The following is a 25,304-nucleotide window of genomic DNA, read 5'->3' as shown; positions in this document are numbered from 1 at the left end:
GAGAGCAGGAAAGAGACGCTTCTGCTCGAATCACGTGCAACTCGTTCTGTCTAATCGCTGCCCATCGCAGTGCATCGCTGTAGAAGTAAATTATGTACCGGTTTCCCCGCAATTTCAATAAGTTGCGACTGAAGTTACCGCACCCGCACTCATGCCGTAGAAGAATAGAATCGGTAACAGTGCTCTTCAATTTGTAGAACACACGCGAATGCTTGAAAGATTATAGTTACCTATTTCCACTTGAATGAATATTTAATGGATAATTAATGAGCACTAGAAATTTCAAGCTTGTTTACTAATAACACAAGAAAAGAATCAACTACAAGACTATTCTGGCTGGTTTTGCATTGTTCTGAGTCTTACTCAATTAGTATGCCTTGCAATATTATTATTCTAATAATAGAATGTTTAGTAAACTTAGAAGTTCTGTGATATAGAAATGTTGTTCTTCCTACACAATGGTCATATTCCTCTAAAAATTTATGACAAAGCATGCAGGGCTTTTCACATTGGCTGAGTAAAGGCTGCTTCTTCATATACCTGTACCTATACCTTACAGAGACTAGAGATAACATATTGATGAGAAGTGAATTAAGTAAGATGAAGGCCCGGTTGCACAACTTCTGATAACTTTTATATGTGATTATGTGCTGATTAACGATGTCTTACGCTCCTCTGATAGATTCTCATGGAATTTTACCGTCTTTCAATCACCGTTAAAATTAAACAGGCTTTTGTGCAACCGAGCCAGAGATTGTAGATGAAAAACACAATGAAAAATCACAAATATTGAAATAAATTTTAATCAGATGATGAGGAACTTATCAGGGATCATGGGCTTGGTAGGTGGTGACTTTTCCATTATCGTTGACGGTGACTGACGACTGCTTGAAGGAGCTCTTCTTGCCGTTGACGTCCGACTGGCCGGATGAGGAGAAGGACGAGATGCCGTAGTAGGAGCCGCCGGGGGGAGGGAAGGGTCCGCTGGACTGCGAGACGGGTGGAGACCCTCCGAACCGGTTGAAGACGTCGGGTGAGGGGGCGGGGAACACTGAGGCCTGGCCGTAGCCGCCCTGCGGTCCGTACTGACCGAAAGCGCCCGCTCCCGCTACCGTACCCAGCTCGTTGCCGAAGCTATCCGGAGACTGAGGCAACTGAGGCGCCAGACCCCCCTGGCTGTTATTCAACAGATGCAAAGAAATGAAAGATTGAATTTGAAATTGAGATTGAATTATACAATATTATCAATCCTGCTCGCTCTTTTGTCAATAGACTATATTTGCAGTAGCAGAAGTCTTGGGGGTGGTTGAGAGCATTTAATTTGGATTTTCGTTTAATATTATTATTTTTACTGATTGTCTGATGAACAGAGAGTGTGGAGATTTCTTTTGAAACGAAAAGAAAGTATGAATTTGTGAATATAATATTTTCATAAGCCATGAAAATGTTGCCTGTTCGTCTATGTAACTGGAAGACACTCTGAGGGATTCAAAAATCTGAGCTTCAAATTGAGTAAGTATCAAAATCTGATAATTACAATTTGTGGATAAGAGTATGAATGTGATTGTGACAAATTCAAGCCTTATAATACTTTCCTTGATGGGTATCTATCACATTTCTAATTTGCACTTTATAGTGTAGTGTTTGAAGGATCACAGCATGTGGCTTATCATTTGTTGAAAAAAATGATGTAGGATGTAGTGTAATCTAAAATATTTCTATAGGTAGTATAAACAATCAATTTAAAATTCATTGTTTCAATGACTGAATAAACCCCAAACTGATTAAGTGGTAGGCTAATGTGATACATATAACGTATACATACAGAGTGAGTCATATATATATATGTGGGAACCCTTCAATAAGTTTGAGACTGTTGTAGATATAATACTGTAACTTTCAGGATACATTATTGGTCGAATACTCTACCTTTTGACGTACAACTGAACTTCAACCCCTCATAAGGGGGTGACTTACGGGTTGTAACTAGAATATTTAAAATATAAACACCCATTGTGTGGTACATCATTTTAAAGGCCCTATCAAAACAAGAAAGATTACAAGAATAAAAATGTTCTATGATACTTGTATCCAAAATGGCGGCTGATTGAAGTATAAGATTTTATAGAAATGATTGATAAAGTTCAATCAGCCGCCATTTTGGATACTTGTATCATAGAACATTTTTATTCTTGTCATCTTTCTTGCTTTGAAAAGGCCTTTGATATGAATTACCACACATGGGTGTTTAAATTTAAAATATTTGAGTTAAAACCCATCATTTCTTTAAAAACTAAAACTTCAATCCGCCGCCATTCTGGATACAAGTATCATTGAACATTTTCATTAATGCCATTCTTCTGGTTTAAAAAAAGGCATTTAAAATGATGGACCACCCACGGGTGTTTACATTTTCGAGTTACAACCCCTAAGTCGCCCCCTTATGAGGGGCTGTATTCGACCAATAACGTATCCTGGAAGTTACAGTACCTATTATATCTACAATAGTATCCATCTTATTGAAGTGTTCCCATACATATGACTCACTCTGTATAACAAATACACTTACATACAGAGTGGGTGAAAAGTCTGAGAACGGCTTAATATCTCATACACAAAGATGATTTGATGGTGGGTGTGATTGGGGATCCTACTCAAATTGGAAATACTACTTTACTATGACTTCAAAAATCTGGTCCGCCATCTTGGATCCGCCATATTGAATGCAACTTTATTTTTTTAAATAGGAAGGTGATCATGCGATACATGATTTCGATACGAAATTAAAAAAAAAATGAATGGTGAAAACCGCACATCGATATCTCAAACCGTTCAGAAGATATTCACATTATTAAGCAATACTATTCAAAGCAGGAAGGAGAGAAAAAGTCTGAGAACGGCTTAGTATCTCATATAAAGAAGTGATTCCACAGTGGGTGTGATTGGGGATGATACTTGAATTGAAAATACTACTTTACTATGACATTAAAAATCTGATCCGCCATATTGAATGCAACTTTATTTTTTGAAAGGGAATGTTGTCATGCGATGCATGATTTCGATACGAGATTTCAAGAAAAAATGAATGGTGGAAACCTCACATCGATATCTCAAACCGTTCAGAAGATATTCACATTATTAATCAATACCACTTATGTATCTCATTTCTGATATGCATGATATTGATTAATAATGTGAATATCTTCTGAACGGTTTGAGATATCGATATGCGGTTTTCACCATTCATTTTTTCTTGAAATTCCGTATCGAAATCATGTAGCGCATGACCACCTTCCCATTTAAAAAAAATGAAGTTGCATTCAATATGGCGGATCCAAGATGGCGGACCAGATTTTTGAAGTCATAGTAAAGTAGTACTTCCAATTTGAGTAGGATCCCCAATCACACCCACCGTCAATAACCTCTGTGTATGAGACATTAAGCCGTTCTCGGACTTTTCACCCACTCTGTATATGTGGTACATATAAAACCACTAATAAACTCTACAAAAACACAATTTTTGTATTCTACATTTACTTGAAAAATGAATACTATAATAATTATCTGTATTGTTTTAAGATACCATGGAACATGAAAGCACCATAATAATCATCATTCAATGCATATTCAGCTGTATGATAATACAGCTTTTCTTCCTTATAATTTCGTACTGACCTCCGATTTGTTCAGTATCATAGTGCCAAATATAATCCAAATTTATAAAATACAAAAATCATAAAATTAAAAATAATAAGTAAAATAGAATTAATATGATTGGTACAAGAAGAAAAGGCTCAAGACATAAAAGGTTGAAATAAGGGAAAAATGGATGGAAATAGCATTGGACAAATAAAACTAACTATATTAGGATAAATATGATCAGGAGAAGAGAGAAAAGCGTAAGGCATAAAAAGTAGAAATAAGAGAAAAATGGATGAAAATAAGATTAGAACATATAAATAGCAGAAAAAAGCAAAGCTTACATAGTATGAGACACGTTGGGTGCTGGGCGGAGGCCAAGTTGACGACCACACCACATAGTTGGGTCCGCTCACGTAGATGCCGTGACCGCTAGTGCAACAAGCCAACAACATGCATGCATTAACAAGCTCAAGCATTGCATTTCTATTAATAAAGCATGATAAATTATAAAAGAATTGAAACGTGAAGATTGTTTCTTCCAATGGAAAAGCGTTATTAATTTGAAGCTGTAGGCCTACTTATAATATATTTAAAATATAAGAAAAAGATAAGAAATCGTAAAAAAACTAGATATGAGAAAAATATGTGATCCTCAGAAGATAAGAAGATCCATATAGGAGAGATGTGAGATAGGAGATTGAGATGTGAAAGATGTAGAAGCGCTCATGACAAACAATGTAAAATCATGAACTTGAAATTATTTTTGCTAATCAAGCATCATTTGAACAGAGATAGAATTGAATGGTTGAATAAAGAAATGAATGGTAATGATTCTCTGAAACAGTTCAGACAACCAAACATCATATTGACTGCCACACTGTGTGACCGAATGAAATTTATGGAAGCACTGGAAAAATAGATATGCAATGAGCAGTAGAAAGAGTGTTAAAAAAATGAATTATGATCAAATTGAATATATTGTAGAGTGTGTGGATATAAGAGCCTATGAACCATTAATGAGTTTTCAGATTAATTTCTACAATGATGCAGGTTTGATGCCTAGTGAGATCGGACTCCCCAAGCAGCATTTTGTGTAAAGTTGTAATGCAAATAATTAATAGAGAAGAGATCAGATAATATTCTTCCTAACAATTTTACTCATAAAAACTTAAAATTCACTTACTTTATTTACTTGAATAAATATAATTTTTTAGGCTACTTTAAAACAGGCCCACTGATTCAAATTCGTTGGATTGCCATTAGGAATACAGTTTTTTTTATGAGAGGCATTTCTTCTAAAAATTGAGAGAGAGGCGGAAATTTGTTTTTCTCATTCTCACTACATGATTAACTCCTTTGTTCGAAGGTAGTCTCTTATCGAGTTATCAAGCTAATGCCACAGAGAATGGCGAGCTATTAGAGAAAATGAGATTAAGTCAATATTTGGTCCAAAGGCAGATAGGTAAGAAGTCTTGCCATAACAAGCTCATCAAACAAAGGCGTAAAAGGAATTTCCAAAGACTTTTGTTTTCTAATGAATTATTCACAAGTTACAGTGTAGGATTTAGGTTGTGCAATATTGTTCGTTATTATTGCTTCGAAATATTTCGAATCAGGACTTGAAAACCTTGAAACATTTTCAAGACAATGAAGCATGAAATAAGAATGGAAAATATAAGCTTTTCATTCTAGAAATAATGAGAATGAATGGATAGTGGTTTTCATTCAGCACTTCTTCCAAATATAGTAACTATATTATGGGTAATATAGTTACTGTACGTTCAAACTATCCAAATACTAAATAAAATATTACAAGTAGTCCTATACAGAAAAGAGATATCCAAATACTTTTTGAAACAATTTTTTTTCAAAACCACCATATTTAGGCTTATTCTATTTTGAAAAATACAATATGATTTGTGTGATAGAGTTCTCAGATAGTCTAGAAATAGACTCTAAACCATTTGGTAACACATATAAGTATGACTTTTAAAGGGAATTTAATCACATCAATGAATTGAATTCATCATTTTGTTAGTAGAAAAGTACAATAGGTACTATTAAGCTTCCACATCCGCAACACATGGCACCAACCGTGCTACAATCAATTTGATCGACCTTCGTTCTCATCCCGGCTTCATGGACAGGTGCTATCGATTTATCAAGTTCTGTATCAACTGATAATCTACAGTTGGTGTGCTCAAAATGTGATATGAAATTGCAGTAAAAATGCAATTTTACTGCAAATTAAACTTGCACGTATTGTGCAAGAATACTTTTTCAATGACGTGTCATTGAAGAATTGTGTGCTTGTGACATATTTTTTCATCATGTATTACTTATTTTGAAATGTGTCAATTTTGTTATTGTTGTTGTAGGGAACTTATTACCTCATTATCCATTTCTCTTCTTCGTATTTCCTAGGGAATTTATTTACCCATTATCCTTTTTCTCTTATTTGTATTTTTTTAGGGAACTCATTTACCCATTATCCATCCTATTCTCCTTTGTATTGTTTTATACATAATGCTCTATAACTTAACATTTTTTGATTATAAGTTGAATAGTTTCAAAACTTAAAATAATAAATAAATAGAGAAAACATAATAATTCAACTTATTCCATAAAAAAGAGTGGGCTACAATCACAAAAATTGATCTTGAAACTAATTTGCATCATAATTGGATAGAATTTGAAGTTGTAGGCCTATTTTGCTAATTTATAAACTTTACAATCCACCTCATATTGCATCCAAATCAAAATGTTTAAGGGAGTTGAACGAAAAAAGTATATGGAAGAAAGGTGATGTAGGATTTGGGTTTTATGGTGCTGTATAATCCATTTTGATAGAATGCGTGAGAGATTTTCATATATAATTTGAATAAATATAGCAAGTCTTTTGAAACGATGATGGTTTCTTGATCCATTCCGAGCTGCGATGTATTAATACACTTTTTCTATGTATTTAAACACGACATGCAGTCAATTATTAAGTAAATACGGTAATTAAAAACTTCTACTTACTGACTGAAGTACTAGATCGCTAGACGATCGAAAGTACTTCAGTAAGTAAGTAAAAGTTTTTAATTATTTACTTAATAATTGACTGCATGTCGTGTTTAAATACATAGAAAAAAGTGTCTTTTGAAACCTTGAAAACTCATTGTGCATTAAAAAAGAAATATATTGAACATGATATAGAATGAAGACGATTTGATATGAAAATATAAAACCAATATCGCCCACCAAATAAGCCAATCAATAAAAAGACAAATGTAATCTAGTGTAAGAGCTTATGGAAGAAACATAAAAGAAGTAGGTACTTGCGAGGAAAATTGCGAGACAGTGAAGCATTGTAAAAGAGCAACTGAGATATAGAAAATTCATCGAAGTGTGCTTCAAACTTCAATTTCCAAGTGTACTTCAAACAAGCAAATTCAAGTTTTGTAATAAATTTAATGTAGATGTACCCTCTACACAATATGAGATGAAATTTCTCCCAAACTTGTACTCACTCAGCGGCTGCTTTCTGTGCCGAAGCGGCCAGTTGCTGGTGATAGCGCTGGATGGAAGCGATATAGTTCTGGAAAAACGATGAGAAGTCAAAGGGTTGAGCCGGTGCAAAGTAGGGGAACGGAACAGGAGCGAAGTTGGGGAAAGGATAGCCGGAAGTGCCGAATGAGCCGAACGAGCCACCTGAGCCGCCGCCAAATGAGCCACCCGAGTAAGATCCTCCCGCGAAGCCACCTGAGTAGCCCGATGGACTGCTGCTGCCTGAAGATGCTGATCGGAACGATGGGTTCGAGAAGTCATGGTTGAAGCCTGACTGCGCTACGAATGATCCAGTACCTTCAATCAGAGACAAATAATCAAGGTAATCAATAATAAACGGGTTCTTACTCTATGCTTTAATCAAATGCAACTCACAATTCATCGTATGCTATTTATTTAGCTGAAATAATTCTACGGGGAATAATAAACAGGGAATAGGGGAATTCATTCAATTTTGGAACAATAACTCAATATATGTGATCAGTATATATTATAAATTACTCAAATATTAAATATATTATATAAAAATAACTCAATATATTATTGATCAGGTTTTCAGTTGCTTGATTTTTTCAAAATAGAATAAATTTCTCCAGAATTGATATTCTAATAACTCAAAAATAGTCATGAGTTAGATAGACAATATCTAGGAGAATGTATCCTCAAAATTTCATGAATTTATTTGCTCCCAATTCGGGAGTAGAATCTACAAATATTTCAACTTTGAACGCTCTCATAGCAAGAAGTAAAGATAATAAAAAACTATTTTCTTACAGATTTGTTCCATTTGGGGAGTTTGATAGTATTCAAATTGAAATAATTTGAAAAATGTCACAATAATAATAATTAAAAATGAAGTAAAAATAATAAAAAACGATTTTCCCAGAGATTTGTTCCATTTGGGAGCTTCATATAGTACCGTATTCAAATTCAAATAATTTGAAAAATGACACCAGTAAAAAGATTCCTAAAAGCGTGGTGCACAGCCACAACATCACAGATGCAATTTTTCAATTTACTTAGCTGCTGGCTCAGTAAAACAATTAATTTTATTCAATTAATCATGTTAATATAAGGAGTTTTCAGTAGCAAAGCCCTCTGTACCCCCATCCTATTCACAGTCTCAAGTTAATTGTAAATTAGTTTTTGATAAAAAAGTAAAATGTTAAAATTTACATCACTCAAAACTCTATTGTTGGAAGAATATAATCGGAGATTGCACACTGTACTGTTTATTAATAGGTACTCCGTTATTAACTTGGAATGTTATTTTAATGACAGATTTATTATAAATTATTAGTTAACTTTATTTGTTTTCACAAGGAGTAGGGATACGGCTTTGATCATCTCTTATTGTATTATTATTGAACGGTATCAATCTAAATGAATGAATAAATTGAAAATTTACTTTTAATTAAATTATTTGTAAACATTTAAAATATTAGTAATCATTTAAATTATTAGTAAACTTCAATGAGGAATTTGTTTTCACAAGGAGTAGGGACACGGCTTTGATCATCTCTTATTTTATTATTATTGAACGGTATCAATCTAAATGAAAGAATAAATTGAAAATAGGCCTATGTAATTTACCATCTGGACCAGGTCTTAATGCTGTACCGGAGGACGAAAATGCTCCAGCATTAGCGGATGATCCAGCTGTAGATACTCCTATAAGAATAAAATGATTACTGTACATCTGTTTTATACTCTTCATAGAAATATAATACAAATTTAGTGCTTTATGGAGAATCAAGCACAACTATGAAATACGCCAATTATTCAATGAGCCAGACATAGTGGGTGAGATTAAAAGCAGAAGGTTACGGTGGACGGGATACATTCTGAGGAAAGAAGAAAGCGCTCTGACAAGCTATGTACTGAGGAATAATCCTATAGGAAGGAGACCAGCTGGAAGGCCAAAAACTAGATGGTGGGACCAGGTCCGGAAAGATATGAGGAGGATGGGCCTAAAAGAGGAGGACGCGGGTGACCGAAACTTGTGGAGAGGCTTAGTTGATGAGGCTAAGTACCGACTGGGGTACCAGTGGCCACCGCAGTAAGTAAGTAAGTAAGTATGAATAATCAACTTGAATGTATGAAGAAAAAATACTTTAGTAGTTTGTTCACACATAATGACAAATCTGATTATTTATTTATTACAAATGAATGAATAAAGCATCGTTTACAATATTAATATAATACGGTAATGAAACACTGTGGAATGTTGAATTTAATGACTATATGATGTGATTGTATCTAGAAATGTAGAACGCAAAGTTTTTCCTTTGCTAGTTGAAGCTTTGTTTTGATAATTATGCTTTTCAGTTTTTGTTATGTAGACATGCATCTCAAGCAGGTATAAGATATTTGAAGAGAAGTACAAACACTTGCAACAACAGATATAGTGTGTCCATGCTAATGAATTCAGTACGTTTTTTGAACAAAGAAAGATTGTTGTGTTGACAGAAGATGTCAAAAAGCGTAAGAATGAAAATAATTATTATTCATTATAGGCTTAGTGAGTTGGTTATTCACATGTAGGATTTCTACTCCCCTTATAATATGTTTAAATAATTTATAAATGTTAAAAATTGTTAATTTATAAATGTTTATTAATGTTAAATGTTAATTTATAAATGTTTAAACTAGTAGTTCTGTGAACAGTAGACCTCACGCAGTATTCTCATCCACAAGTACCTGATTGAAACTATAGACCTTATGGAAATACAGCAATAAACTGGCTTCTCTACACATCTGTGTAATCACTTGTCAGGTGATTTATGATGAATAATATTCTATAGTCTGATTTTTACTATAATATTGACGTATGAAGGAGGCTACTTTTTCCTTTTATATTATCCTTGAAATGCGAAATTTCCAAAAACCTTGTATATACGTCGACGCGTAATTAAAAAATGAACATACCTGTCAAATTTCATAATAATCTATTACCGCGTTTCGCCGTAAATGCGCAAAATATAAACATTTAAACATTCAAACATTTAAACATTAAGAGAAATGCCAAACCGTCGACTTGAATCTTATCCCTCACTTCGCTCGTTCAATAATTTATAAATGTTTCCCCTTATAAATGTTTAAATAATTTTTCCCCTAATATGTCTTATTTGTAGTCTACTTCTTGTCTTATATCATGGTATAAAACATCTGATTTTTAGAGTAAGATGCTCATGAATCTAGATTCAAGAATCCTTTGAAAAGTATCACTAAATGACGATACAAAATAATATCAATTCTACACCTCTTCTAAAAAAAATAACGTAGAGGATTATACATGTACAGCCTATGTTATTCATCAATTTGTGAATTATTTATCTTTGATGAATATACATATATTCGAATATTTTAAAAGAATTTCGAGTAGGTACCCTCAATATTATTGTATTATTTTATTTACGATACGATTTTCGCCTAAAATTTCTACTTCAAAAGTTTGTGATTATATCAATCAGCCTAAATTTGAAGTTTTCTTCCTCAATTTAGTAGTAATAACATATTATTATTCGTCTATTCATGTCATTTTTGGTGATTCATCCAACTCATATTAAAAATTATTTTTGATGTAAGTATATACTGTAGTTGCCGTATCACTCTCTTTTCCCAGACTTTTTGCCTTATTATTGTGTAGGTACTTAGAAGTAGAATCACAGATTTTAGCCGGTGGCCTGTGATTCTTGTCTGTGTTACAGTAGACGAACAATAACGATATGGGAATCAATAAAATAATTAGCATCTGGAAATACAGGAAAACCCACGAATGGGAGTAATGATGTAAGGATAGATTTCTATTGTGCTATTCCATACATACGTCAATGAGATGCGTTTTAAAAACAATAATAAGTGATGAATGTCAATTTGAGCATTCCATTGGTGAAACGCTGGAACTGCTCTGCATTGTAAGAAACTAATACAGCTCTCAGTAGCTAATCGATCGGAAGCACCTTATTCTAACATAATTTAATAACGGGGTACCAATATTATAGAAAACTTATTATTCTCCTCCCATCAAATTTCCATTCCAGGTCATGAGATGCTCAAAAATAACTGACCGATTCTGATTACATGAACACAATTAAAAATGTAATTTTTAAAATAAACTTTTCAATTTTTCCTAATACATGGTTATTGTTATTTTCAATATTGTAATACCTTTTGGGAAAATCTAATTTGGTAACATAATTATTAAAAAGGAGTTAAGAGGATATAATATTTTATTAATTTTCCAAATCTAATCAGAGTTTTTATTGTATTTAACCATTCAAAACTAGGCAACCCAAATTTATCATCAATGAGCGTCGACAAGAGCATTAGGAATTTCTTGATGAGTGTTGAGAATTTCTTGATGAGCAATGAGAATTCCTGGGAAAGCAAATTTTTAACTATAGTACCGTATTGAACTATTCAGCAAAATCGAATAGATATTGAATATTTTTTTTAGAGTTTGCAATATTCTTATGGATCAAACTCATGGTTCATTTGAATAAATTCTCATCATAAGCACTTTTAGATTTACTGAATCAATTTATTATAAAAACAAGAACCAATAATTACGCCTTTGAAATCGGAACGTTTGAAAATTCTTATCAGAAGAAAACCCATAGCATAGTACTTGAAAAATAGAAGCCTTTCATACCTTAATTAGTATTAAAACCAATAATTTATTCATTTATTTTTGTAAAAATAATAAATGAAAAATGAAGAAAACTACAATAATTAGGAGACTTGATCATTGGCCACTATCAGATAATATAATAACGGTATCTTTCTCTTTACTATGTAGTGATTGTACTAAGGGGATGTGACGTGCAATTAAAGGCAGCTTGAGATGTTTTTCCAGATATTTCTCATTTTTTTCTTATTGCGGTAGATGCCTACAAAAACTTTCAGCTTGTGCGTGGGTGATTTTATTGTGATGATCAAACAACAAACCATAAATTCTAAAATTTCCATTCAAGTCCACAAATTATAAAAAAAACATTCCCAAAACATTTTACTGTCTCAAAATATTACATTTACATTCTCAAAACATGTTACTGTCTTGCAACAGAGAATTAAAAATTAGTATCATAGGAAAAAGATTAATCATGAGGGGAACGAAAAATAATACAGCCGCGTTCTTACAAAATTGTAATTGATTCTTTTTTTTCTTTTTCAACAAAATACAAAAATATACAACAATTTAATGTGAAGAAGGCTCCTCATATTGGCAAATACCTGTGTGTGAGGAGCGAGTTCCAAATACAATTGAATAAGTATTACAAGAATAAAGACAATAATCGCAAAAAGTAAAAGATTTCAGCTTACTAATTGATAAAGAACAAGCGACAAAATTATTCTAAAATAAGTAAAAACATTACTATAAGTAAAAACATGTAGTACCCTTTTTATTTAAAACATTTTAAAACTTTAATAAATTTCAATAAAACATTTTGTTTTTATTAATTTTAATAAAGTAGCTCATACAAGTGAAGTTATTTTAACTATAAGTAGTACATATCATTTCTAGTATTTTTATTTAATATGAATAATTACCACAATATCAACTACACAAAAAGTAGTATATATAAATAAAGTATCTTTTCAAATCAGTATCTTTTGTATATAATGTTATGGAGTTTTATGAAGACATTCAAGTACTTAGGTAGATAATTATTTCATATTCTGCTGATGCCTATCTTAATAGGACACTAGCGTTATCTGTTTGCGCGGGTGATAATTAGAGACGACAAGGGAATCACGTGATGATGTATAAATGATGGGCTTACCGGGGAAAGGCTGCGATTGGACGGCTGACAGCAGGGCTGCGGCGAAGATCGCAACATTAAGGGCGAAGGTGTGCATGCTTGAGGAAGGCGCTTCAAAACTAAGCGCCACAATACAGAACCTATCACAGCTTCCAGTTGACTGAACTCTTATTGCAGCACTCGGTCGCTTTTAAGTAAACAGATTATTCGTGACTGACTGAATGTGTAGCGGCACACTCTGACTCTGACGTCTGTCCAGAGCGATTCTCACAGTTCACCTCCCAATATTTTCCCACTTCTCTCTCAGTCTCTCTCGTCTTCCTTCTCTATTTTCCCACCAGTCGGACTCTGATGGGCGCTTCCAATAATGAGCGGCAGGCGTTCATAGCTGCTGCTGAGGAGAGGCAAGGTCAAGGTGACGATTCTAACGAGGCTCTACATCACGGATCGTGTTCATCATCATCATCATCACCATCATCACCAGAAACTCACTCAATTTAACAAACCTTATCACCAACATCGCTCCTGTAACATCATCAGCCTCCATCCGGTTGGTGTCGGAAAACATTTTTAATTTTGTTGTTCTGCTGGTATCAGAATATTAAAAATGAAAAAATCATAATTCTAAAAAGCAAAAGAAAAACAACTGTCCAGAGTCTAGATGTCCATAGAGCGGACTTTGGGTGAAAAGTTGTGTGTCGTTAGTGTGATGATGGCAGCTCATGAAGATGTATAGATATGAAATAAAAACACGACACATATAATATCATCAAATTCTACAGTTTTATTTGGTACAGGACCATAAAACTGTAGAATTTTATGATATATATGCGTGTTTTTATTTCATTATGGAACGGTTCTACAACATTGACAGTGACTCAGTCGAATGTATAGATATATTGGTAGAAAGTAAAAGTAAATTCGTATGGCTTTTGTTGGTGGGGAGTCCCTTGCGGGAAGGTCCCACCGCCTGAATATATAATTTGAGCCGTCAATGGGCCTTACGACTGTCATACTTCAGCCGGGACCGACATTTAACGTGCCCATCCGATGACACGGGAGTGATGTGGTTAAAAAACTTTTGTTAATGACAGGTTTGAGCCCGCGAGAGTTAGAGTGCTTGGCAGAAAGATCTATCTTATTATCAAGTCCACCAACTGAATGAAAGAAGGCATTATAGAAATGCGACAAAGTTCAAACAAAACATGAAAATGTTTGAGTGTCTAGTCTGAAGGTATTATTTTGATTAGGTACTGTTTACTTAAAAAAACTGAAAATTAATTTCAAATAGACAATTCGAAATACGCCTTTCTAACAATGTAATATGTTTTGTATTTCTGCAAAACAGACGCCAAGTTATACGGCCATACGGAAGATATATAATATTATAAAAAAAATTGTTTCAAAAAATATTGGTTTAAGAAATATCTGGTTTCGCAAACTGACAATTTGAAATAAGACTTTTCAACAATGTAATCTGTTTTGCATTTTTGCTTAATGTCTGACGCCGAGTTATGCGACCAAACGGACGAGATATATTATTTGTTTAACGAAATATTTGGTTTAAGAAATATCTGGTTTTGCAAACGCCAGTTGTTGTTTGAAAAACAGTCCAAAGTTTCGTACGGTATCTATTTCAATTTTTCATTAATATATTATTAGTAGGCTCAAATCCCTTATCGACCGCATAGATTTCATAACATCTCATATTACTCATTTACGAACGACTACAAGTAATATAAAACTGCATAATATTGATCTGAATTTTACTCTCTATTAAATAGCATATAAGTTTCAATACTGGGTCGCACTAACCGGTTTAAATGTACATTTAATAAATTATTGCGATAATCACATATAGTACCTCAACTAGTTAGCTTTGATGAAATTGTAAAATAATGATTGTAATCACAAATTCAAGCGATAATATTCCACAAATTATTTTTTACGTTTGATTAATTTCAAGAAATTACAATACTTCTAAAATAAATATGAAGAAAAATAGAATAGACCTAATAATATTGTAAAAACACTACACTTGGGCTACTTTTTAAAAAATATTAAAAACACAATTTAAAAACATTAAGTACCATTTTATTGCCATTTCAACATGCCAAAACTAGTTGTTTGAAATGTTTTAAATAAAAGGGTACTTTATGTTTTTATATTGTGTTCTCAATAATTTTTACTAATAATTGTAGTATATTGTCAAGCGCATGAGGTTCATGAATGACCAAATTTAATCTGTGACTCATGTTTCTCATTCCAACAACAAACATAGCTGAAGAAGTCCATGACAATGACTTTGACCCTTCTCAATGCTGATTGACAGTCCACTTGTTTTCAAGTTCAATCGACTTAATTATCAAAACATTGCCTCGCCTCAAACAGACAATCAACTATCAACAGACCAATTCAACAAAGCTGCATGCTTCCATCAAATAATACAGTAATTATTGCTTCATGCAACATTCAATTGAACATAACTTAATGTTGGTTTTATTATCCTCTAATATTCTAATAAAACTTACCTTAATAAACACTTCGCAGCTTATTGTGGTAATAGAAAATTAAACAACCTTATTTCAACACAAAAATATTGTTTTTTATACTATTAAAATTGAAGGGTTGACGCAATATTTCATACTGAAATGAGAATATATATGCATAGCCTAAATATATAATTTAAAATATGCTATACCGGTACTACAAGAATCTAAAATGTATGAGTTATAGGCTTTAAATATATTCCAATGGAGCTAAAATCAATGAATATGCCTTAAGCGTCCCAAGTTTCCTATTTCAGATTGAAATAAAATTCAACAGTGAAAAAATAAAATAATGAATGGGAAAATAACCTATTTTTTGACCAGTGTATGAATCGAAATTTGGGGAAGGGACAGTTTTGGGGTGTGTCTGTTGGTCCTTTCCCATTCACTTTAATGAATTATGTTTTGTGTATCATTGAATAAATGCAGAATTGATTAAGTTTATTGAATTGAAGAAGTTTTGGGCAATAGCCTGTTTTTTCTTTTCCGACTACTGTATTGTTTACTCTATCTAATAAATAAATAATAATATATTTCTAACACTATATACCATATTGTATGTTTCAATTAGCACATTCACAACTCCAATATATACGTTTTATTACTAATAGATATTGTAGGTAACGTATCTGAAATCGGATTCTCCAAAAAAATAATAATCTCAAGAAAAGCTTAAATTTTGAATCGCGTACCGTATTTTTTTTGTATGCTGAATGAAGCACTCATCTACGTTTTTACATGGCATATTTGATCATAATTGAACATCTTATTTACTATTGTATTGGAAATGGAAGCTTTAAAAATGAAAATTTCGCAGTGGATAATGCCTAAATTTACATGATACTGAAATTTTTAGGAAGTATAGTGAATAATAATATAACGAATTGACCAGTAGGTCTAATATTATTGGGCTTGTAACAACCTTTATCCAACAACGTTTGAGGTATGGTTGAGGATTTCTCTGTTCACACTTGCCTTTTTTATTATTTGTGATCAAAAGTCCTGAATCGTTGATGGTGAGCGGATGGACCCATACGGTAATACAATAATTATATTATAATAGGTCCATAAAATTCTAGATCAGGATCGGGTAGGATTTTCGGATATCATATTTCTATGAACTAAAACTATACATGCATTTGTCTCTGCCACTCGTCCGTGTCTCTATCTCTGTAGGCCTACCTCATCAAGTGTTTGACCACTGACATCAACATATAATCAATATTTTACTGGAGGTGATGCCCACATAAGCTCCAGGCATGTGCGCGGGAACGCTTATGATGAAGAAGAGAGATGAGTGGACTCAGCTTTATGTGGATTTAAAACCGAGTTTTCAACTCACATAAAGCAAGTTTTAAACTCATAATTAATATTAAACGAAGTCAGCTCTCAAGTTACCCGTGTCCAAGGTGATGCCTTGCAGGCTCGTGCCTCTTAATTGATCAGATCGCAGAACTGATTCCCCAAATTTTGCTGGTCAAGGTTCAAGAATAGTGTACACCCAGTAGAGTTCAAATGTTATAATTTTATTTACATAGAGCTTGAAATAATAACTGTTAATTAGAACTAATATCTAGAAAACATGAGTGGTTACTTTTCCATTATCGTTGACTGTCACTTGGCCGGTTTGTGAGGCGGTGACAGGCACACCATTGACGTGGGCAGAATGAGACGACGTGGAATACGACATACTCTGAAATTGGAGCCTGGCATACCAGCAGTCAACGGCATTTGGCCAGGCATGGTCAACGGCATTTTGCTAGGCATGCTCAATTTTATCTCCTTACTGTTGACGTCCGACTTACTTTTCGATCTGAAATATACAACATAAAATTTATGTTAAATTTCTCAGAATCATACTTCAAGATCCCTAGTGAAGATGAATTCAATTTTAAATATCCAAATAAATTAATTTTAATGTTCAATTCCTCAGAATCATACGTCATTAATTTCTTTATTGTCATTCAGATCTTCAGTCTATCGTCATCTAGTGCCGTTTGCACGGATTCTTAGTTTGAGCTAGACCACATCCATATTATGTCTTGTTTGTTATGTGTTTCATTTTATTAAGAAATAAAACCACCAGCGGATTCAATTCAGTTGAAGCTTTCACTGTGTAAACGGCTCTAAAGAAATCATAGTTTGTGAAGAACGGTTGATGGTCAATGCGGAGTCTTTAAACTAGAGTAGGCTACTGATCTAGAACTTGAACATCCTTTTCATTTTCATCTATTTCTATGTGATAATTTTTGTTTCATACACTTCAATGTAATTAGTTGACAACGTGAAAATAATATATTATGCATTATTCGTATTATGAATTAGAGTAATGAGCTTTGTTTTCAAATGATTGATGAATTCATATAATGCACTTACAAGTGCTTGAATTCGGATTATCAAAAATATTTCGTTCCTGAATAGTACAAAAATATGCTCAACTTATTGCCAACTAAAATTAACTAACTATACTGAGGTCCACGTTATAATGACAGTAGGCTATTTGATCAACTTTGGTTTTGCTATCCTTGTCTATCATTCGACAAAGACGGTGGTACTATCCTTTTCTAGGTCCACAACGATGACAATTATGTTTTGACAGTGTAGAAATATAATTAGTTAATGCAGAGAATCGGCATCGCTATTCTTCTATCATTCACTGCCATTATAACGAGGACCACACTATAGTTAATGAGTTCAAACAAAACAACATATCTCTTCATATGTTAATAAAATTGCTCTTTCAAATACATAAAAATGTTAATATCCTCAAAATTATATTCTCCATTAATTCACCAAAGTATTCCCTTAATTCATTCTTTTATCGTCTACTTTTATTTTTACAATAAACTAGTTTCCACACAGATAATGACTTCTTATAATATTGATTATATTTTCTCTGAAGCTGGTCTATTCAGTAATTAATTTTTTATATATTTGTTGATGGTTAACCTGCTACTTTTTTTGAATTACAGATTTCAAGTTCACATCAATAGCAGTGCTATTAATCCTTGAATATGATTTACCTTGCACTAGTATCACTATTCATCGATTTAGATGACTTCGACTTAGACTTGGATGACTTTGATTTGGGCTTTGTCTCTACAAGAGGCTTTGGAGCCAGGGTCGCAAAGTGATTCATCATTGCCGCTTCCATCATTTTTTGATGTTCTAGCATCATTTTTTTATGTTGAGCTTCTATCTTCAATTGTTGAAGTCGCATTTGCTCCCGTAGCTTATTTATATCTTTGGGTGCCGTCACTTGAAAAGGCTTTGGTTGCATCGTTGGAAACATCATCATTTGCATCATATCGCTGCAACACAGTAGCAGGTACAACCATCATTTATCATATGAAACTTCACTTTCTCAAGTAAATAACTTCAAGTCAACTGAGCTACAACAACTACTTTAAGTAATTTGCTCTTCTCAAGTAACTACACCCACTATTTTGGGAATTGCTATTCGCATCTCATACATTTCAATTCTGTTATTCAATATAAACTTTTTTAAGCCGTTGCTTTTCCATTTTTAGTGAGGGCCTTCACTATTTTTATGGCTGAAAATATTGCTGAATAACATACTTGCTTCAACTCATCTCGCCATCTTTATTATCTTCTTTCATAGATACTCCACTTGAGTTGGATATTTGTTTCCAACATAATATAGGTCTAATCGCAGAATATCTAGTGATTTATAGATATGGATAATATCCTACTAAACTTTGAAAAAACTATTTTATTGTTAGTTATTTTAGTGATACAACCAGTATTATATACAGTGATTCATAGTTAATAGATTGAAATACCAGCAATTACATGTTGATAAGAAATATATAGAAGTAGGTAGTTAAAATAATAGAATAAAAATACAGTAACTATATACAAGAAAAAGTGAGAAAGGGTCAATTGATAGCGACAGATGTATAAAAATTCGAATAAGATAGAAAAGGAATAGAGCACAATATAAAAACTTTAGTATTATTAAATATTATTTTTTCCAGAAGTAACTATTTCGTGATGGTTGCTCGTAAATGCAATACTCTGCGAATTGATTCGATTTTTAAATCTAGATGCATTATTATGATTGTTTTCAAAAGATAACTCGAGAATACATTTTTATTACTTTATTAATAAAGAAAAAATGCTACTTTTCACTGCAGATAGAATTGACCCTTCAAAAAAATTCGGATTTAAATAACTATTTTAAACGTGGTAACTTAGCGGAAATAAATTCATTGAACATTAACGGTTGAAATTTTCCGAGAAGAGTCCGAGTGTTTATGGCTTGCAATTCATATAAATAAGCTGCCTAGAAATCTGCCAAAGTCAAGTAATTTTAAGTGAGATTTGTACGTATTTCAAGTTAACAAGGCTTATTATAGAGTTTTAAAATTATGGGGCAATATAATTTATTCAAATCTAAAATTACAGCTATTGTTTGTAAAGTAAAAAAATTATAATTGATGTGACCAGTGCTATATATTTTGTAAGCTCCTGATATTTTCTGTATTTTTCAATACTTTTGTTGACATGACCAGTTGTAAAGTGTTTTGCTCAATAAAATTACTGCCAAAAAATAAAAAAAATTGAAAATATCATTAAATGAGAAGTCAATTATTTTCGAACGAATTTTTTTCTCTTCACGATAGCAATACCAGGACCTCATATATATGTCCTGTTATATTAAATAAAAATTTTATAAAAAAGCTGGGAATTGGAAGTGAATTTTTTTAGTTGAGAAGAAGAAAATTGCTTTACGGGCTACAAATAATTACCAAAAAATGCAAAAATGTATTCAGTTCATATAAATTATTTGAAAGTTGTTATATATTATTTAGTTTATTGTGAAATGTATTTTTATAAAAAATCAGAGAAGTATAGAGGTAAAAGAATATAGCTGAAACCAGACAAGTTTACGTACTGTAACCCAAATCCTGGCATTCCCATTTGTTGAAAGCCGGGCATCGCCATCTTTGGAAACATTCCGAATGGCGTAGCTGCAACACAAAAAATAATATCAATAATTATTTTTTCAACTCACAAATTCAGCAGGATAAATTTCTATTTATGTGGGTGATTTCAAAATTGGTCATGGTTGGTGGTGCATGGAAAATAGTGGTCACCCGTCGGATGGTAGTACCAATCGCTAGTCACTTTCAACTCTACAGTGGTGTTTATTAAATATATGATAATGATGATAATAATAAAACACAATCAAGAATCAACTATTCTAGAATCCTATCATCTACATTACAATTACCGTACTAAATGTTCTATTGCGTGTTGCAGTTCCATAAATTTTAAAAGTGTTATAAAGTATATGTTCCTTGATCACTCATACCATCTCTTATGACTGTGTCATACCATCTTTGTGAGTTGTGTCATAGAAAATTGTTCTTTCTTCTTTGCTTGTAAGCAAACAAGTAGTAATCAAGCTTCTTGAAAGTAATTCTGTACTTCTCTTCTAGATAGCAGCACTTGCATGGGAAATAGTGGAGAAGAGAGACTGGAGAATTGAGGAACAATAAATTGACAGAGAACACTCTGTACCATGGGTAATCTCTTATTTTTGCCATAGTTTCAGGCCAGATAATTGAGATTATACTGTAGTAGGAAATTAGAACAGAAATACGGTAACTTTTATTTGACAAATAGAGTTATATCTTGATCAAAACTGAGATTGCTTGAGAATTGAACGTAATCAAAAAAGATTTTACTCAAGAAAATGATTCAATCATAATAACATAGAAAAAAATGAAGCACTGGATTAATATTAAATTTAGACATTTTATATTCAACTTTATATATTTAATGAGCCTGGACTTGGAAATTATTACAATTAATTACTATCCAAGTAGTGGACTAGTATTATAAGTCACGGTGTATGGCTAGTTTCACACTCATTCGGTTCGTTTCGTTTTCGGCAAATTCCGATAAGTGTGAAACGGTAATTCGGTTTGAATTCGGTACCGAATAGCAACCGCATAGCACCGAACGCCCCCTCGACACAAATAGGTTTCATCATATTCGAATTCGTTGCTAGGGAAACAGGGAAAAACAAATTCTTTTACACACACTTGCCTAATTGTTTTTATTTTAACCTGATATCGTGATCTTTTTCAAAATTTTCCAAGTCAAAATCATATGGTCAATTCATTTCTGTTAGTTCACAGGAACATTTTTTTCTCAATGGATAGTTTGCTAAAAAAATGTGAAAGATATAAATTAAAACTCAGGGAGAATTTTTATTATTTTTTTTTTTCAACTCACAAATTCAGCAGGATAAATTTCTATTTATGTGGGTGATTTCAAAATTGGTCATGGTTGGTGGTGCATGGAAAATAGTGGTCACCCGTCGGATGGTAGTACCAATCGCTAGTCACTTTCAACTCTACAGTGGTGTTTATTAAATATATGATAATAATAAAACACAATCAAGAATCAACTATTCTAGAATCCTATCATCTACATTACAATTACCGTACTAAATGTGTTCTATTGCGTGTTGCAGTTCCATAAATTTTAAAAGTGTTATAAAGTATATGTTCCTTGATCACTCATACCATCTCTTATGACTGTGTCATACCATCTTTGTGAGTTGTGTCATAGAAAATTGTTCTTCTTCTTTGCTTGTAAGCAAACAAGTAGTAATCAAGCTTCTTGAAAGTAATTCTGTACTTCTCTTCTAGATAGCAGCACTTGCATGGGAAATAGTGGAGAAGAGAGACTGGAGAATTGAGGGACAATAAATTGACAGAGAACACTCTGTACCATGGGTAATCTCTTATTTTTGCCATAGTTTCAGGCCAGATAATTGAGATTATACTGTAGTAGGAAATTAGAAAAGAAATACGGTAACTTTTATTTGACAAATAGAGTTATATCTTGATCAAAACTGAGATTGCTTGAGAATTGAACGTAATCAAAAAAGATTTTACTCAAGAAAATGATTCAATCATAATAACAAAAAAAAAAATGAAGCACTGGATTAATATTAAATTTAGACATTTGATATTCAACTTTATATATTTAATGAGCCTGGACTTGGAAATTATTACAATTAATTACTATCCAAGTAGTGGACTAGTATTATAAGTCACGGTGTATGGCTAGTTTCACACTCATTCGGTTCGTTTCGTTTTCGGCAAATTCCGATAAGTGTGAAACGATTATTCGGTTTGAATTCGGTACCGAATAGCAACCGCATAGCACCGAACGCCCCCTCGACACGAATAGGTTTCATCATATTCGAATTCGTTGCTAGGGAGACAGGGAAAAACAAATTATTTTACACACACTTGCCTAATTGTTTTTATTTTAACCTGATATCGTGATTATCTTTTTCAAAAATTTTCAAGTCAAAATCATATGGTCAATTCATTTCTGTTAGTTCACAGGAACATTTTTTTCTCAATGGATAGTTTGCTAAAAAAATGTGAAAGATATAAATTAAAACTCAGGGAGAATTTTTATTATTTTTATTTTTTGTTTATTTTCCCACGGATATTACATTATTTTATCAATGGAGAGAAGAGATGAAGTTTATATACCATGTGTCAAAACAAGGAACAAATTTTCAATTTAAAAAAATAATCTCTCTGAACATCCAAAATTAACATAATCAAAAAGAAACTATTCAAATAATTCACAATTTTTAATTAACTTTAAAATTTTGTTGTTCAAGAAATAACATCTTACAATTTAACACCATTTGTTATATTTAAATATACCAGCATGAACTGTGAAAATCCAAACACAGCTGTGTTTGAGAAGAAAATACCTAATTAGAATCGTACGAATTAAAACCTGACATGTATGAAAGCCTCATTCGTTTTCGGTAACGAACCGAACCGAATGAAACCGAAAGCGTGTGAAGCTAGCCTGTATTTAGATGAAATCTTCTTCTACATACCGTGGTATAAGTTAACATCAGAACATTTTTTTCAACATTATATTTTTTATCCAAATTATTTTTTCTAATTTGATGAAGCCTTTAATTTTAATTTTCAATTTGATCAAAAATTATTATGGTTTCAGTGATTATAGCTTATTTGTTGGTTTTTGGTTTCATTATAACAATAGCTATAATATCCCACAACTTCACTAATTGGGATACAATCTTTCCTCTTGAGATATCCTGGCGGAGTTCAAATATTCAACAACACGGTGTCTTCAAATGAAGAGGGGAGAGAATTGTCAGAAATAGAATTCATCAATTGATTCCTAGAATCTAAAAACACGTCATAAGCAGCCTGAATATCGTTTGATGAATCAATTATGAATGATTACTTCACAGATAGCAGGGTTGTAACTCGAAATTGGTGATTATTAGTGTGGCTTGGTGAAGAGATTTCCTGGTATTTTTTATAGGTTTTAAAGTTTTCATTGATACTAGATAACAAAAGCAGATGCAGAGGAAAAACTACAGCAAATGGGATGGTACTGTTTCGATTTTTGTTTCAAGTCTCTGAATCTCATTTCGTTTCCTATTAGTTTTATGGAACATTATTATCATACCTATTATTTCTGTATGGAATTAAAATATTTTCTTCGACGACAGCCAGAGAATAATTAAAAAAAACCAACCTGAGAAGTGAAAAAAGTTAATTTGAATTTCTTGGACAAAGTTAGATTCTAATTCAATGATTGTATAAGGTATAGGCCTATAGCTTTTTCAATGCAATAATGTTTTAGAATAATACGTACCTTCACTGAAGCTGATGACCACCACAAAAACGCAGACAAAAATAAAAGACATCTGAGCCATAATGGAAAAACAAAACTAGTTACGTCCTGACAAAATATCTGCGATCAAAATAATTTCTAGCACAGTCGCTTCACCTTTTTATACATGTGGGCACAACAATTAATACCGGGCACAAAACAATAGGATTTTGATAAATTATATTTATTTTCTTATTCAGAACAAATAAAAACCAAAGAATGAATGGGACAAAGGAATGACAGTTTGGAAAAGAGATTGCCTATTATTTTTTATTAGCAAGTGGATGTCAATGAGTTATTGTACCTTGTCAATTTTTGATTAATGGCTTGAAATGTTAGCTTAGAAAAGTGTACTATGATGAATAAAGATCCTGCAAGGAACACGTAGGTTACATGAATAGATGTAATAAATGATGACATCTTATTATAGCGTAACTCTATATAATGGAAATCTGAGGATATTAAATTAATAGAGTTTCATTTTAAAACTAAATAGAAATCTAATCCGATCTGGTCCTTCACCGTTTTTCTACTTATAATAATAAATAGGTGAAATTATGAGGGCCTTACAAAATGTTTATATTATTGAAATATACCTAGGTAGGTACCTCAGTAATGTTGGTGACTTCACTGACGTTTGGGATTGACGCATTATTATCAGAGTACTTTTACATACTTGGATCTTTTTCATTGCTATTCGAAATATTGTGACTACTTCCTTAGTTGTTGAAATAGGCTATACATTTTTCTCGAAGAATCTTATAATAAAATGGTCACCGCATTTTGATTGTTGAATGGTAGGGCTGATGAAAGAGTAGGCTTCGACCTAACTATAATAAAACTTGGGTGCATAAATCAGGCAATCATGGAAATTTTTTTTTAGATCTGCAATCGTTTTTATAGTTTCAGCTTCTCTTTTGAAAGAAATGTACCTATTATACTTATATAAATGATTGAATGGTGTCAGCATGTATGAAAATGTTCTTTATAGGATGGGATTAATTAATTCCATGAAATTTGATGGTTAATATTTGATGGTTTGGCTATAATCTCATTAGCCTATACGGTATTATTC

At 32.5% G+C, this 25,304-nt stretch overlaps 2 protein-coding genes across 2 annotated transcripts; both read right to left on the bottom strand.

Moving 5' to 3' along the window:
- Positions 1 to 787: 787 nt before the first annotated feature.
- Positions 788 to 13,360, bottom strand: LOC111046441 (keratin, type I cytoskeletal 9). Its single transcript, XM_039444429.1, has 4 exons — positions 12,981 to 13,360; positions 8,788 to 8,865; positions 7,158 to 7,491; positions 788 to 1,176 (listed from the first exon to the last, which is right to left on the bottom strand). The coding sequence occupies exons 1-4, from the start codon at positions 13,054 to 13,056 to the stop codon at positions 825 to 827; spliced, it is 840 nt and encodes a 279-aa protein (XP_039300363.1). The 5' UTR covers positions 13,057 to 13,360; the 3' UTR covers positions 788 to 824.
- Positions 13,361 to 17,013: 3,653 nt separating this feature from the next.
- LOC111046442 lies at positions 17,014 to 24,363 on the bottom strand. Its single transcript, XM_022331992.2, is given in 5 exon segments — positions 17,014 to 17,203; positions 17,206 to 17,321; positions 18,532 to 18,819; positions 20,427 to 20,502; positions 24,212 to 24,363. Coding segments are annotated over 5 exon segments (663 nt in total). The 5' UTR covers positions 24,273 to 24,363; the 3' UTR covers positions 17,014 to 17,081.
- Between the last annotated feature and the right edge of the window lie 941 nt (positions 24,364 to 25,304).

Source organism: Nilaparvata lugens, chromosome 1 (assembly GCF_014356525.2).
Source record: "Nilaparvata lugens isolate BPH chromosome 1, ASM1435652v1, whole genome shotgun sequence".
In the NCBI taxonomy this organism is placed as follows: Eukaryota; Metazoa; Arthropoda; class Insecta; order Hemiptera; family Delphacidae; genus Nilaparvata; species Nilaparvata lugens.
The sequence above is the reverse complement of the archived record's forward strand: the minus strand, read 5'-3'. Positions and strand labels throughout refer to the sequence as shown.